The 14,135-nt window shown below is 41.0% G+C and overlaps 1 protein-coding gene across 1 annotated transcript in view; it reads right to left on the bottom strand.

The window, feature by feature from the left end:
• DNAH11 (dynein axonemal heavy chain 11) overlaps positions 1-14,135 on the bottom strand; it is a 320,191-nt gene that overhangs the window by 252,631 nt on the left and 53,425 nt on the right. Inside the window, exons 10-16 of the mRNA XM_078150757.1 lie at positions 13,566-13,703; positions 12,870-12,994; positions 11,712-11,907; positions 9,158-9,262; positions 8,379-8,774; positions 933-1,265; positions 80-334 (exon numbers count right to left, since the gene is read on the bottom strand). Coding sequence (XP_078006883.1) covers positions 80-334; positions 933-1,265; positions 8,379-8,774; positions 9,158-9,262; positions 11,712-11,907; positions 12,870-12,994; positions 13,566-13,703 — 1,548 coding nt within the window. The remainder of the gene's footprint in view (positions 1-79; positions 335-932; positions 1,266-8,378; positions 8,775-9,157; positions 9,263-11,711; positions 11,908-12,869; positions 12,995-13,565; positions 13,704-14,135) is intronic.

The raw sequence follows: 14,135 nt of genomic DNA, 5'->3' as shown, positions 1-14,135 counted from the left end.
AAAAGGGACACATAAAGTTCAGCACCAACCAGCTTTGAAAGTCCTGCCGCCTACACAGTCCATTTGCCATTTTCCTTGCCTGTTCTTTGAACTGCTCGATGGTGGGTGGCTGTTCTGGGAGGCCTTCATTGGCCTGAATGTCCATTTCTTCTGCAGTTAACGGGTGACCATAAAGAAGAAATTGCTTCATGAACTCTATTCGGTCGTCCACCCAGAGGTAAGAGTAGGCATCCAGAGAGCTCTTATAGTCTAGAACCTTGTTGATCACTCCTGACACTCTGTTCATGATCTCCTGCCTGGTCTCTATGAGGTCCAACATATGGTCCATGTCATTCTAAACATCAAAAGAAATAGTGAGTTACCACAAATCATGATCAGAGGTCTGATTTTATCAAGTTGACAAAATTGGAAATCATCTAGGCTTTTTCTTAGATTTGGAATCCTTTTCTACCCCTTCAAAATAGATAATTCTATAGACAGATAGTTCATCTCCAAGCAAAGAGGCAGCCTGGTTCAGGGGATAGAGGGCAGGCCTCAGAGTGACAATAGACCTGGGTTCGAGTCCTGCCTTTGAACCATCTGGGCTGTGTGACCCTGAGCAAGTCATTTAACCTCCTCCACAACTCTATAAAATTAAATATGGCAAGCAGGTGTGTCAATCTGTGTTTGTGGAAAGAATTTTCATTTAAGCAATTCTTCATACTAATGAAATAGAGGCTTTGCCTCCCTGCCCTCCCATAAAAACCTTTTAAGTAATCATCTGCCTTGGGAAAAAAATGTCTGAACTTCTTTCCTCTTTCTTCCCTTTGCTTTTTAATGTTCTGTTCATGTCCTCTCTTTTTGTATCTCCAGGATTCCTTCCCTCCCTAATAGACAATGTCTTCCACCCCCCACCCCCACACACCTCATTACCTTTTTCAAAAGGAAAATACCTGGTAATTTGGGATTTCCAGATGCGATGCCACTCTCTTCATTTGGCTAGACATCCTAAAAATATTGCATAAAATCTCTTCCACAAGGTCATACAGGCCCTCCCCAGCCTCTCTTTCTAGTGGAGGTTTAAACATGATCTCAGGAGCCATGAGGACCATTTGTGCTTGAAAGAATGGAGCAGATTTCAGACATTTCTCCGTGTTCATCAAGAAGAAATCTAACTCATGCATGATGGCATTGAAGAAGCCATCAACTACAATGTCATCCAGGAACTCCAGGTAGATCTTCCAGGTGTCTGACATGGCACTGGCCTCGAAGAGCCTCAAGTTATCCTGGGGACACAGAATTCTAATATAAAATCACAAAATTCCATTTGATCAAAGGAATTGTTCAACTGATTCACATCCCCCGAGGAGAAGCCAACAGTGGCCGTGGAGCTAGCTATGTTGTTGTTGTTGTTTTTTAATCAAAGTTGTCTTTGTGTTTGTATTTTATCTACCGACTAGACTGTAAATTTCATGAAGGCAAGCACCACCTGTTAAACAATGTATCTCCCTCAGCACTGAGCTGAATAGAGGCCTTGAACCCAGAAACCATGTTGAGCAAAGAGGAAATGACAAAGACAAAACAGTCCCCACCCTAAGAGAACTTAGATTCTATTCAGGGGGAAAGGCACAAGACGAGGAAGCAGCACCAGGACGTCTGAGCTTCTCAGAAGGGGAGGAGAGTGGGCTGCAAGCAGGGACAAAGGGAGGGGCTACTTCCCCAAGCTAAGTATAATTATGAGCACGTGGAGCTTTGTCCAACTCTTTGACCCACTTATAGAACAACCGGGCCGGGCAGAACTTGCTGCCACCCTGGGAGCTGGTGAATTTCTCCCCTCTGCTTCCTCCTCTTCCTCTGCCTCATTACTGCCTGGTGAACGGATCTTGTCTACTTCAAAGTCTCCTCCTCATATTTAATTTCATTTATTTACTGTCTATACTTGTATAACGGGCTTTGTCTCTGGATAAAGATGAGTTGATTGTTATTTCAGTTTGGTCAAGTATTTGCTATACCTGAGTGGAGCCATTGGATCAATAGCCCCAGATCTAGCAACAAGACCATGTTAAACTCACCCTCTCCTCTCTCTCTGTCTCTAAATATAGGTGTGCGTGTGCGTGCGCGCACACACATACGTATACATACACACACATATGTATACATACACATACACACACATACGTATACATACACACATGTATACACACACGTATACATACGTATACATACATATACATACACATATGTATACATACACATACACACATACGTATACATACACACATGTATACACACACGTATACATACGTATACATACACACACATGTATACATACACATACACACATATGTATACATGCACACACATACATCTACATACACACACGTATACATACACATACACACATACGTATACATACACACATACATATACATATACATATACATACACATACACACATACATATACATACACATACACACATACATATACATACACATACACACATATGTATATATACACATACACACACATACGTATACATACACACACATACATCTACATACACACATACATATACAGACACATACACACATACGTATACATGCACATACACACATATGTATACATACACATACACACATACGTATACATACACACATGCATATACATACACATGCACACACACGTATACATATACATACACACACGTATACATACACACATACGTATACATACACACATATGTCTACACACACATACATATACATACACATACATACGTATACACACACACGTATACATACACACTTGTATACATACACATACACACACATACGTATACATACACATACACACACACACACACACACACACACATATACGCGCATGTGTATATCCCTCCCCCAAAAGAGCAGGGCTTCACCAAGCTGGGAGAACTTTTCAGAGTTTGCACTGATACTCAAGGAGAATGCGATGCTTGACAACGGGTGCCATTTTGTTCTTGTTTTTTGTATTCCCAGGACCTAGTCCACTAGCACACAAGGGGTGTTTAACGAGTGCATGGTGAACTGAATCAAAGATGAGAAATCTACTCTAGTTTCTTGATATGGGAAAAGCTGAGGAGAACTGATCAGAGAGAGCGGCCGTTAGTGAGCAGATGGAAGCTGGTGCTGCTGGGGCATTTCACTAGCATGGAAGCTTCTTGAGGACAATGATCCCCAGCACTTAGCACAGCACTTGGCACGTAGGATGCACTTACTAGATGTTGGTTCTTTGAAAAACTTCAAAACTCTGGTCAATGTAATGACTAACCATGATTCCAGAGGACTGATCATGAAGCATCCACCTGTCCTCCTCCTGGCAGATGATGGACTCAGGTGGGGAGAACGAGACACTTTTCTGGGGCATGGTGTCCAGGGTTTTGTTATTTTCAACTATTCATATTTATTACAAGAGTTTGGTTTTATCAATGGGGTGAGGGAGAACATTGATTTTTGTGAATTGAGAAAGCAAAATTTTATTTAAAAAATAAGCATTTGTTGAGCTGGATGGAATTGAATTTGTTCTGCTTGTCACCTCCATGCCACAATGAAGCATCAGAGGATGGCATTAGAAGATTGTGCATACAGTAGGCACTTAATAAAATTTTACTGAATGAAGGAATGTTGCTATCAACAGCATAGGACAAGAGAGTAGAAAGCAGTATTCTATGATGAAGGCAAAGGGGGAAGCTAATTTCCAAAATGAAGCTTATTAAAACCTGAACAAACAGGACACCAATCCTGCTGTTTCAAACATAGAAGAAAACTTGCCCTGTTGGCTCAGCCAGCTCAGTCTCCCCTTGGGGTGGCCCTGGACAGGGGTGCCCAGCAGATCTCATGGTAGACACAGGTCATGGGTTGACCTGGGAGTGATGGACAGGGCTGGAAAAGATAGACAGGTGTGAGGGCCTTATAAAGATAAGCCTCAGGCAGCCATTAAAACAGGCATGTGCACAACATCTGACCTTTGGCAAAGTACGTTGCAAACAGTCTCACTGAGCCTCACACAAAACCTTTGAAAGTATATACTATAATCAAGACCATCCCTATTTTCTGGGGGTGGGGCGGGGAACAGAGGCTCACAATAATTAAGTGATTTATGGTAAGGTCACACCCCTAATAAACACTGAAGGAGAGATTTGAACCCAGGTTCTCCCTAACTCTAAATTCAGTACTCCACCCCAGGGCCATACTGCCTCTTGATATGGACAGAAGGTCAGTCTTGGAGTCTGAAAAAAACTGAGTTCAAAGTTTGCCTGTTAGTCATGTAATTCTGAGCAAGTCACTTAGCTCTCCGGTCTCAGTTTCCTCACCTGCAAAATGGGGGTTAATCTTACCTATAGTGCCTACTTCGAATGGAGTGCTATAAAAACTGTGATGATGATGATTTCTCAAGGATCTCAATAAGCTGACTCATAGAATAATAGGTTCACCCTGGAAGGGCCCTCAGGGCCTATCTGATCCAATTCCTTCTTGTTGTAGAGAGTCTGAAAGGTTAAAGGACTTGCCCAATGACCCATGGGCAGTGTTTAGAGCTCAAAGGAATCCTGGAGTCTTAGTCAATCCAAATTCATTTATCAGGCTCTTACTAAGTGCCAGGCACTGGGCAAAGAGAGATCCAAAGAAAGGTAAAAGCCCAGTCCCTACTCTCAAAGAGCTCCAGTTCCATAGGAAAGATGACTGTCCATGCAAGATGTTCAGTCCAAGCCTTGCCTATGACAGATGAAGCCCCAGGAGATCTATCAACTTGCCCAGCATCACGTAACTAGTGATGTGTTAGAGGCAGCATTGGAATGCAAGTGTTCCTGACTTGAAGTCCAGCCTGCTGCTCTGTGTACCCGAGAACACAGATTTAGAGTTGAAAGGAACTTTCTCAGCCCAATCCCTCTATTTTACAGAGAAAGAAACTCAAGTCCAGAAAAATGAAACAAATTGACAGGATTCAGACTCAGCTCCTTTGGCTCCAAATCTGGGGCTCTTTCTGATCCATCCTACTTCTTGGGTTGGCTTATGCCCAAACCAGAATCCTTTCTCCATCACCCTAGTGCATGGTTATCCAGCCTCCACTTGATGAAGGGATTCATCATCTCTCAAAGGAGAAAGGAGTCTTGCTGCCCCTTAACTACTCACTTACTCTCTCTGGCTTATCCTGTGTCTTCAAAGGACACCCCCTGAATGCCATTAGACTTCTGTCCCCATACACAGATGGGGAGCGTGGAGTGGAGAAGCCATGGGGAGAACTGCTCAACCCTCTGATATCTTGCCAAGACTATGGGAAAGAACCTTCTCTCCTTAGTAGGGATGGGACTCAAGGTCAAAATCATGTACTGGAGAAAATAGTATGCTTTTTTAGAAAAAAAAAAGTTACAAGAAATGGAAAATGAATAACAGCTTTACTTCTGTTTTAAAGTCCTGTGGTGTTCCTTCCTCATGGTCCCCAAAGACTGTTTCCCCTGTTTTTGAATTGAGAAGGGCAATTTCAAAATTTCTGAGTATCTGACTCAAGGAAATATGGGGGAGGGTCAAGTTCCTAGCAGATAAACCCCAACCTGATTTCCAATTCAATGTTACAGGCACTGTATTGTTAATTGTGTCGAGCTATGCAATTGCATTGGAGACTATTTTCAATGCATTTTAATCAGGGTTCATAAATCTTATGGGTCTATAGCCCCCAGATTAGTGTTTTGGGAGTGAATCTTTAGATCCTGAAAATTTAACGGAAGAAATTAATTGTAATCCATCATCTGTCCTCCATCAGACAGATTCTTATGCATTAACAGCTGTAGAGGTGTCCTGAAAGTCAACGAAGGAATAATTCAGAGCATCCCAGAAACCAACCAGGAATAAACAATGGTGTGACTTTTGATAGTTTTTTAAAAGAAAATAAAACTTAAAAAAAAAATAAATATAGGAAGTTTCTATTGGGTAAGAGTTAAAAATCTGTCCCCTCTAGTTACAACAAATGCATTCAGTAAACATTTATTAAGCATCCACTGTACATTCGGAGCTGAGCTAGGTACTACAAAGGTATAAAAAGACAAAAATGAATCAGTTCCTCCCTTCATTGAGCTTATAGTCTACCAGAAAGATACAGTATATAAACAAATAAGTAAATAAAAGATCATTTGAGGGGGGAGAGACCTCTGGTGATGTGGGGGATCAGGAAAGGATTCATATGGGAAGGGACACCTGAGCTAAACCTTGAAAGAAGCTGGGTTTTGTGAGAAGTGGAGGTGAGGGGGAATAATAAGGTCCAAGTGTCTGGCCCAGTCTGTGTCCCAAAGGCTTGAAGGTGGGAGAAGGCAAAATAGAAACTCATTTGCAAACTGAGTGTAGGTATTTCCTTTATATGACAAGTTGACATGCTATTCAGATACTTCCTACATGTTCTTTTCCCTACCATCCCCTAGTCATGTGTTGTTTATTTTTTGCCTTATTGAAAATGGCTAGCCACAAGTTTGAAAATTTTGTCTATGCAGAAATCCAGTAAAATTCAAAAAAAGGTGGAACCACTTGGAGCACCTTTATAGAGGTGCAATTGAAATCAGCAGGTATGAGAGTCTAATGGCTATACCAGTTGAGCCCAGGATCATGGCACAAAACAGCATCATTTGTCTCTTTAACATGAATCTCATAAGCCATATGATACTTGTTTTGCACTGAAAACTCCAAAGAATTATTTAGAAACCGAATGCTACTAATTACTTGCTGCTAGACCGACATTAAAGGCTGCTTTCATCAGTATTCCGATATGAATGGAGAAAAGGAGAAGGGAATGATTCCATCTGGATACCTTCAGTCAACTGGGCATGGGTCACTTTCCATGTCTCTCTTTCAGGAACTTCAGTGGTAATTTTTGCAGATGTTAAAAGGCTAAACAAAGGAAAGACTTCCCTGCCTCTAGATCACTTTTCATCACTGGAAAGAAAGCACTTTCATCACAGTCCCCTTCTCTAGGCCTCAATTCCCTTATCTGAAATATGAGGAGTTAGACTAGATGACCTCAGAGTTCCCTTCTAGCCTGAACTCTGTGATCCCATAAGCTTTTCTGGGCCTCAGTTTTTTCATCTATAAAATAAAGGAGGTAGGATCGGCATAGTGCCTGGCACATTGTAGGTGCTTAATAAACCTTGTTGACTGACTGGACTAGAAGAGATCTAAAATCTCTTAGTAGTTCACTTACATGCATTTATGGACCGCAAGAAAGTACCTCCTCTTCCTACAAGAAACCTTCTGAGACACACGTCACCAGCTAAAATTAACTTGTTATTTATTTCATATTCATTTGTCTACATACACGCGTTGTTTCCCTTGAGAGAATGTAATCTTCTTGAGGACAAGGACTGTTTCAGTTTTATCTTGGTATTCCTACTCCGTAAACAGTGCCCGCCCACATGGAAGGTACGTGGGGCAACTGGATGGCACAGAGGACAGCACCGGCTCTGGAATCAGGAGGACCTAAGTTCAAATCTGGCCTCAGACACTTGACATTTACTAGCTGTGTGACCTTGGACAAGTCACTTAACCCCATTGCATAGTAAAAACTAACAAACAACAAACCAACAACAAACATGTCAGTTACATCATGAATGCCATAGCTAATGAGAAACATGTGTCAAGTACTTAGGAAACCTTAAAACACGAGATAAAGCTTGGATACCATTATTCAGGGACCAATTGGCTTTACCCTAAAGAAATTAGGAGTTTGGGGAAAAATCACCTCTAACTTCTAGAATCTATAAAGTACATAGAAAACCTTAAAACATCAGATAAATGTTAGCTATCGTTACTGACTAACTTTTTCCTAAAGAAATTAGGAGTGAGCAGGACGCTCTCAGAAAAGCCTGGAAAGACGTGCACGGACAGATGCAAAGTGAAATGTACTGTGTACAAAGGAACAGCAGTATTGTACGATGATCAGCTGCGAATGACTTAGCTACTCTCAGCAATCCATTGATCCAAGACAGCTCTGAGGGACTGATGATGAAGAACGCCATCCATCCCCAGAGAAAGAACTGACAGCGTCTGAACACAGATTGAAGTAGACTCTTAAAAATTTTACTTTCTTTACTTTTCTCGAGGTTTTTTGTCTGTGTTTTCTTTTATAACATGACTATTACAGATATGTCTTGCATGACTGCACATGTATAACAGATATTGAATTGCCTGCCTTCTCAAGGTGGGGAGGCAGATATGGAGACAATTTGGAACTCAAAATTTTAAAAACAAATATTAAAAATTGTTTTTACATGTAACTGGGAAAAAATAAATTATGAAATAAAAAAATTAAAATAAAAAAAGAAATTAGGAGTAAACTCAGAAGAAAAAATTCCCTCTAATTCCTAGAGCATTGCTCACCTCTACTAAAGTGTGTATATGGCATCCACCTTCTTGGATCAGTCTGTATTTCCGAGCGAACGTGTCTCCTTTGCCTTCCAAACTAAAAAATGCTTCTTTTCTATGATCTCGCTGAGAAAAGAGGGTGTGCTCAGCCCAAGTTTTCATGATCTGCTGGATCAGTTTGACATTTTCCTGAGTCTGCTCCACTCTCTGCTGCAGCTCAAAGACATCCGCCTTCACCTTCTCCATGTACTCCCAACAGTCAGGTGAGTGCCAGGTGAATGACTGCTCTGCCTCCTGGAGCCGGCCATCTATGGCCATTAGCTCTTCTTCTATCAGAGGCTGCTCGACCTCTAGAAGGCTTAGTTTCAGCTTGTTATATCCCTGAACGAGAAGCTCGAGACTTCTAATGTACTGAACAGAAGCAGAAAAGCAAATGTTAAAGGAAACCATCATGAGAGGCAAGTTGGCAGAGCAAATAAAGGGCTGAACTTGAAATCAGGAAGACTTGGTTCTGAGGCTGGTTTCAGAGAGTTAGTGGCTGTACAAAGCATGAGGGGAGAGCCTTTGGGATATTAAGTGGTCTCCCACAGAGGATTTTACAGGAGGACACAGGCAGGTGTCGATGGGTAGGTTGCACTCCATGCCACTGGAGAGAACAGCTCCACTGAGGCTCCAGAGCAGCCGCATTTATCTATGGGCACATATTAAAAGGTCCCCAGACACAATCGCATTCCGATCCAAGATGTCCCTTTACAGAAGCTTCATCAGAAGTCCCAACACCTGAAGACACAAACCTTTAAATAAATGTTTCTTTTTCCATAGATGACTAAGGCGGACTCTGGGATATCTGATTTCTCCAGCATCAGGAGATATTTCACTTCTCTCAATACAGCCACGAGCTAGAATACAAAAAGTAGGGAAAACCCTCTTTGTAATGTTTCATAGAAAGAGGTTTTGGGATGAGAGAATGGTTTATTTCCATTTATTAAAAAAAGGAGGGGCTTAGACAATTCCTCTTGAGGTCCTCTATCTTAAGAGGTACCAATGTGACACCAAATCTATCTGTCAGAAGACTTTCATTTCTGTGTCATACTCTCCTCCACGTTATCTGAAGGTGAGGAGAACAGAGTCAGCACAGAGCAAGCACAGGCTTACAGTCAAGTGGCTGCCGAGGTCCACCTGGGAAGTCGTTGGAGAATGTAAGTTCCTTGAGGGCAAGGGATGATTTTCATTTTTGTCTTTGTATTCTCAGCCCCTAGCATAGTGCCTGGCACACAACAGATGCTTAATAAATGTTTGTTGAATTTAATTTAAATAAACTACAGCAAAACTAGGTTTTCCTGTGTCTTTCATTGATACCATGATGGATCCTCATAGGTAACTAAGGGGTACCTAACAGAGAGAGAACTGGGCCTGGAGTCAGGAAGATCTAAGTTTGAATCCAGCCTCAGACATTTAGCTGTGCGACCCTGAGCAAGTCACTTGACCACAGTCTAATTCACTTTGCTCATCTGTAAAATGGGATTAATAATAATGCCTACCTCTTAGGATTGTTATGAGGATAAAAGGAGATAATTGCAAAGTATTTAACAAAACTCAAAGTGATATATATAAATGTTAGTTATAATAATTATCATCATAATTGTCATCATTATAAGCCTCATTGGTAAAATAAGGACATTGGACTAAAACTTCACGCCAGATCTTATATACTCTCCTAGGTGGATAAAGTCCTATGAGTCTACGATTCCCTAAATCCTAGATTTTACACACACACACACACACACACACACACACACAGCACTCTGGAAGGCCTGGGATTAACCTGCTCATGACACATAATGGCAGCATCAAATCACTGGTTCTGGAAAAGTCATTAAGCTCTCAGTGTTCCAGGCAACACTAAGACCGTAAGTTGCAGAGAAGGTTCTGACTTTTGTTGGTAAAGAGAGTTTCCCACGCTGGGAGTTCCCATTAAATCAATGAAATCCTATGTCCAGGCCTTACCCCCTGCTAGATATTGGTTCAAATTCAGAATTTCATATTGTAAATAATTACAGGTATACACACATCAAGCCAGTGAATGTCGGGTAACAGCTCTTAAAAAGAATTATTAATGCAAGATTTGCTACAGATATTTTAATTTACTTTCGTATTTAGTCATTTATCACAAAACAAGAAGTGAGCATCTTGGAAAGATAATAAAGAAAAAGCCTATTTTACAGTTCAGAGTTGATTATCTTTCCCCACAAAACGCTTCTCATTCTGACCTCACTGTTTCTTTTCGAGGGATCGCAGCTTGCCCAGTCTCCCATCTTGGAATTCCAGGTGCCCTTCCTTAACGCTTCCCTGTCCTTCATCTTTCATGTCTGATCAGTGACTGAATCCCACACAACATCTCTTGTGTCTGCCTCTTCCTCTGTCCTCCTGGTGCTGTGGTCCTGGCCAGATCTTCATTCCCTCGCGCCTGGACTATTGCCATCCCTTCCAAGTAGGTCTTCCATCCTCCAAGCCATGTTTTATACCCCTGCCAGAACTATCTTCTTTATGCAAATACCTGGTCATGTGAAATCCTCTGTTTGAAAGTCTTTAATAACTCACTTCTAGCTAAAGTTCAATTGACTGCAAACTAAAGTTCAAAATCCTGTGCATGACATTCAAAGTGGTCAGAATCTTATGCCATCCTACCTTTCCAGTTACCTCCAATGTGCTGTCTCCATAACCTCTATGGTACAGTTAACCCCCTCCAAACACACACCTGGTGTTTTCCCACCTCCATACTTTTGCTTATGCTGTTCTTTCCAGAATTCCCTCCATGCTCCACTTTGCTTGCTGAAGTTCTAATGTTACTTTGAAGGTCATCTCAAAGGCCACATCCTTCATGAAGCGTTCCCTGATCTTTCTGGCTAGAAATATCCTCATCCCTCAGACCTCAAACACACTTTGCTTACAGGAGTCAGGAAGACTGGAGTTCAAATCTAACCTCAGATACTTCATAACTGTATGATCCTGAGTAAGTCACCTAACTTTTGTCTGCCTCAGTTTCCTTCTGCAAAATAAGAGTAATAATAGTACCTACCTCCCAGGGTTGTTGTGAGGATCAAATGAGATATTTGCAAAGTGTTGTGTAAACTTTAAAGCAGTCTGTAAGTGCCAACTCATAATTATTATCTGTGTTTATGTCATATTACCCACCACTGGAATGTCAACTACATGATAGCAAAAGCCAACTCTTATTGGCACTTTGTATTTGCACTGGTATTTAGCATAGAGCTTTATATACACTACATATTTAATAACTATTTGCTTAATTAATGTAAGATATATTTTTTAAAAAATCAACCATACCTTTGGATCAAAATTGACACTAAGGAGACCATGGGTGGCATTGTATTTTATCAATGGCTGGTTCAAATTGAATTCACAGATTTCACCCACTGAACTTTTCCATTCTGCATAGATACAATCCCCAAATTGGTCAAGTAAATTGAGCATTTCTACATACTTCTGATGTAGTAATATAGCATCAGGTCCTTCCAAGATCCTGTGTGGAAATGATTTTAAACCTTTATTTGACAGAGTAAAACAGTAATTGTTTAATCATTCTATCAACCTTAAAATGTCAAAATTTAGAAAAGCATTCATAGAAAAAAATTGCTTTGACCAGATCAGACATGTTAATGTTTCTAAAGCCAATGGAACATTTTACCATGCAAAAGGAAGAAACTTAGGTCCCCTTCAGAGCAGAGTTTAAAATCAGAAACAAAGAAATGCATAGAAAATTTATTTTTTATTAATTTTAAATTTAAATTAAATTTAAAATTAATCTTATTTTTATTAATTTATTATTTTAAAAAACTTTTAGCAAGCAACAGAAGGGAAAAAGGAAAAATGAGGAAATAACCACATTGATATGGGAACAGGGAAATTAAGAAAGGTGTTAAAATGGTCCTGGAGGATGGGGAGGGAGGGAAAAATTAGAGAAGAAGGAAGTAGAAAGAAGGGAGAAGAAAAAAGAAAAAAGGAAGAAGAAAAAAGAAAGAAGAGCTGGTTTTTATAAAGCACTTTAAAGTCTGAAAAGCACGTTAATTTCATTTAAGACAATGAGAGAAATTATGTAGAAGAACCCATAGGATTGGCGGACTCTACCCAAGCATAGCAGCTAGTTGGCACAGTGGATATGTATTAGACCTAGAGTCAGGAAGACTAGAGTTCAAATTCTGACTCAGACACCTACTAGCTGTGACATCCTGGGCAAGTCATTTAATATCCATGTGCCTGAGTTCCTTCACTTGTAAAATAGGCATCGCTACAGCAGCTGCCTCCCAGGGTAATTGTAAGGATCAAATAATAAAAGGACTTAGCAAAATCAAAACATTTGTAAATGCCAGGTATTCATTTTACTGTTAGTCTGAGAATTAATATCAGCTCACTCACATTCACATAATCCCACCAGGCTTGCTGGGATTCTGCTGCCCAGTAAGCCCTAAAATATGAATTTCTTACGGATGCTGAAGATGCACCAAGTTGGACCAGAATCCATCAAGGCGGCCGCGTACTTCGTTGGCCCATTTGAGATTTCCTGAGGTAAATGGCATATTCTTGTTGAGAACTGGATTCCCGATTTCAACCTGCGTGTAGGAAGAGTGAGGGGGTGGGGGGAAGTCTAGTCAACTAATGTGACTCAAACATGTTAGGCCATTCCTCATTCACTCCTGTTATACCAGTCAGTGGGAAATAACTTAAATCAGAAGTACTTTCAATTCTAGACTGTCCCAGAATGTCAGAGTGGAAAGGGGCCCCAGAGGCCATCTGGTCCAACCTGTAGCTGACCAAAAGCCCCTTGTACAACCTCCCCATCATGTGGTCATCCAGTCTCTGAAGACCTCCAGTGACAGGAGGCTTACTACTTCCCAAAGCAGCCCACACCATCAACTGTTAGAAAGTGTTTCCTTATACTAAGCTTTAGTCTGTCTCTGCAAATTCCATTTGTCAAACCTCCTTCTCTTAGAACAGCCCAAAGATATAAAAGCACATGGCTTGAATGGATTATCAGAAGACCCAAGTGGGACATACTGTCATCCTCTACATTTGCTTCAGAAAGTTCTAAAACTCTGCCCTTACCCCTCTTCTCCCCCCTCCCCACATCAAAGAGTGATCTCAGGGAAACCCAAAAGCACTCCTAGGGACTTTAAGACTTGCCTGCTTCACGTGCTCACTGTACAGGTGCTTACACTGGTCCAGCTCCTCATGAAACATTTGCAACAACTTCTTATAGTGAGGGCTGAAAATGTCCATGACAACTGGTTTGACCAGAAAATTCCCAAATATGAACAAGAGCTATTAAACAAAAATTCAAATTAAAGGAAGATCCAGGCTTTGTAGCATACCCAAGCAATTTCCTAATTTCCCCCTAAAACTCTGGCACAAGCATAACCATGGCCATCTCACTGTGATCCCCTCAAAGCTAACAGAATCTGGGTTCTTTGTTTCTCCCCAGAATTTCTGTGTCCACATGCAGGGATGAAAACATGACCATGATGAAACGGAGACTCAGGGTTTCCTAGAGAATCCTCTCACTGGAGTTCTGCTATGTATATGGAAATGGTCTCTTTTTTTTTTTGGTGTTTAAGTTCCTAATGATTTTTTTAGGTTACAAAAAAAAGTAGTTACCAGGATTCAAAGTTAGCCACGTACTTCCTCTGCCCCAACAAAAGCAAAAGGCGTCAGAGGTATACGACAATCTGTGCCAATGGGACTGACCACCCACTG

Source organism: Phascolarctos cinereus, unplaced genomic scaffold, assembly GCF_003287225.1.
Source record: "Phascolarctos cinereus isolate Bilbo 61053 unplaced genomic scaffold, phaCin_HiC Scaffold_1;HRSCAF=81, whole genome shotgun sequence".
NCBI lineage: Eukaryota > Metazoa > Chordata > Mammalia > Diprotodontia > Phascolarctidae > Phascolarctos > Phascolarctos cinereus.
This window is presented reverse-complemented; position numbering and strand designations above follow the sequence as displayed.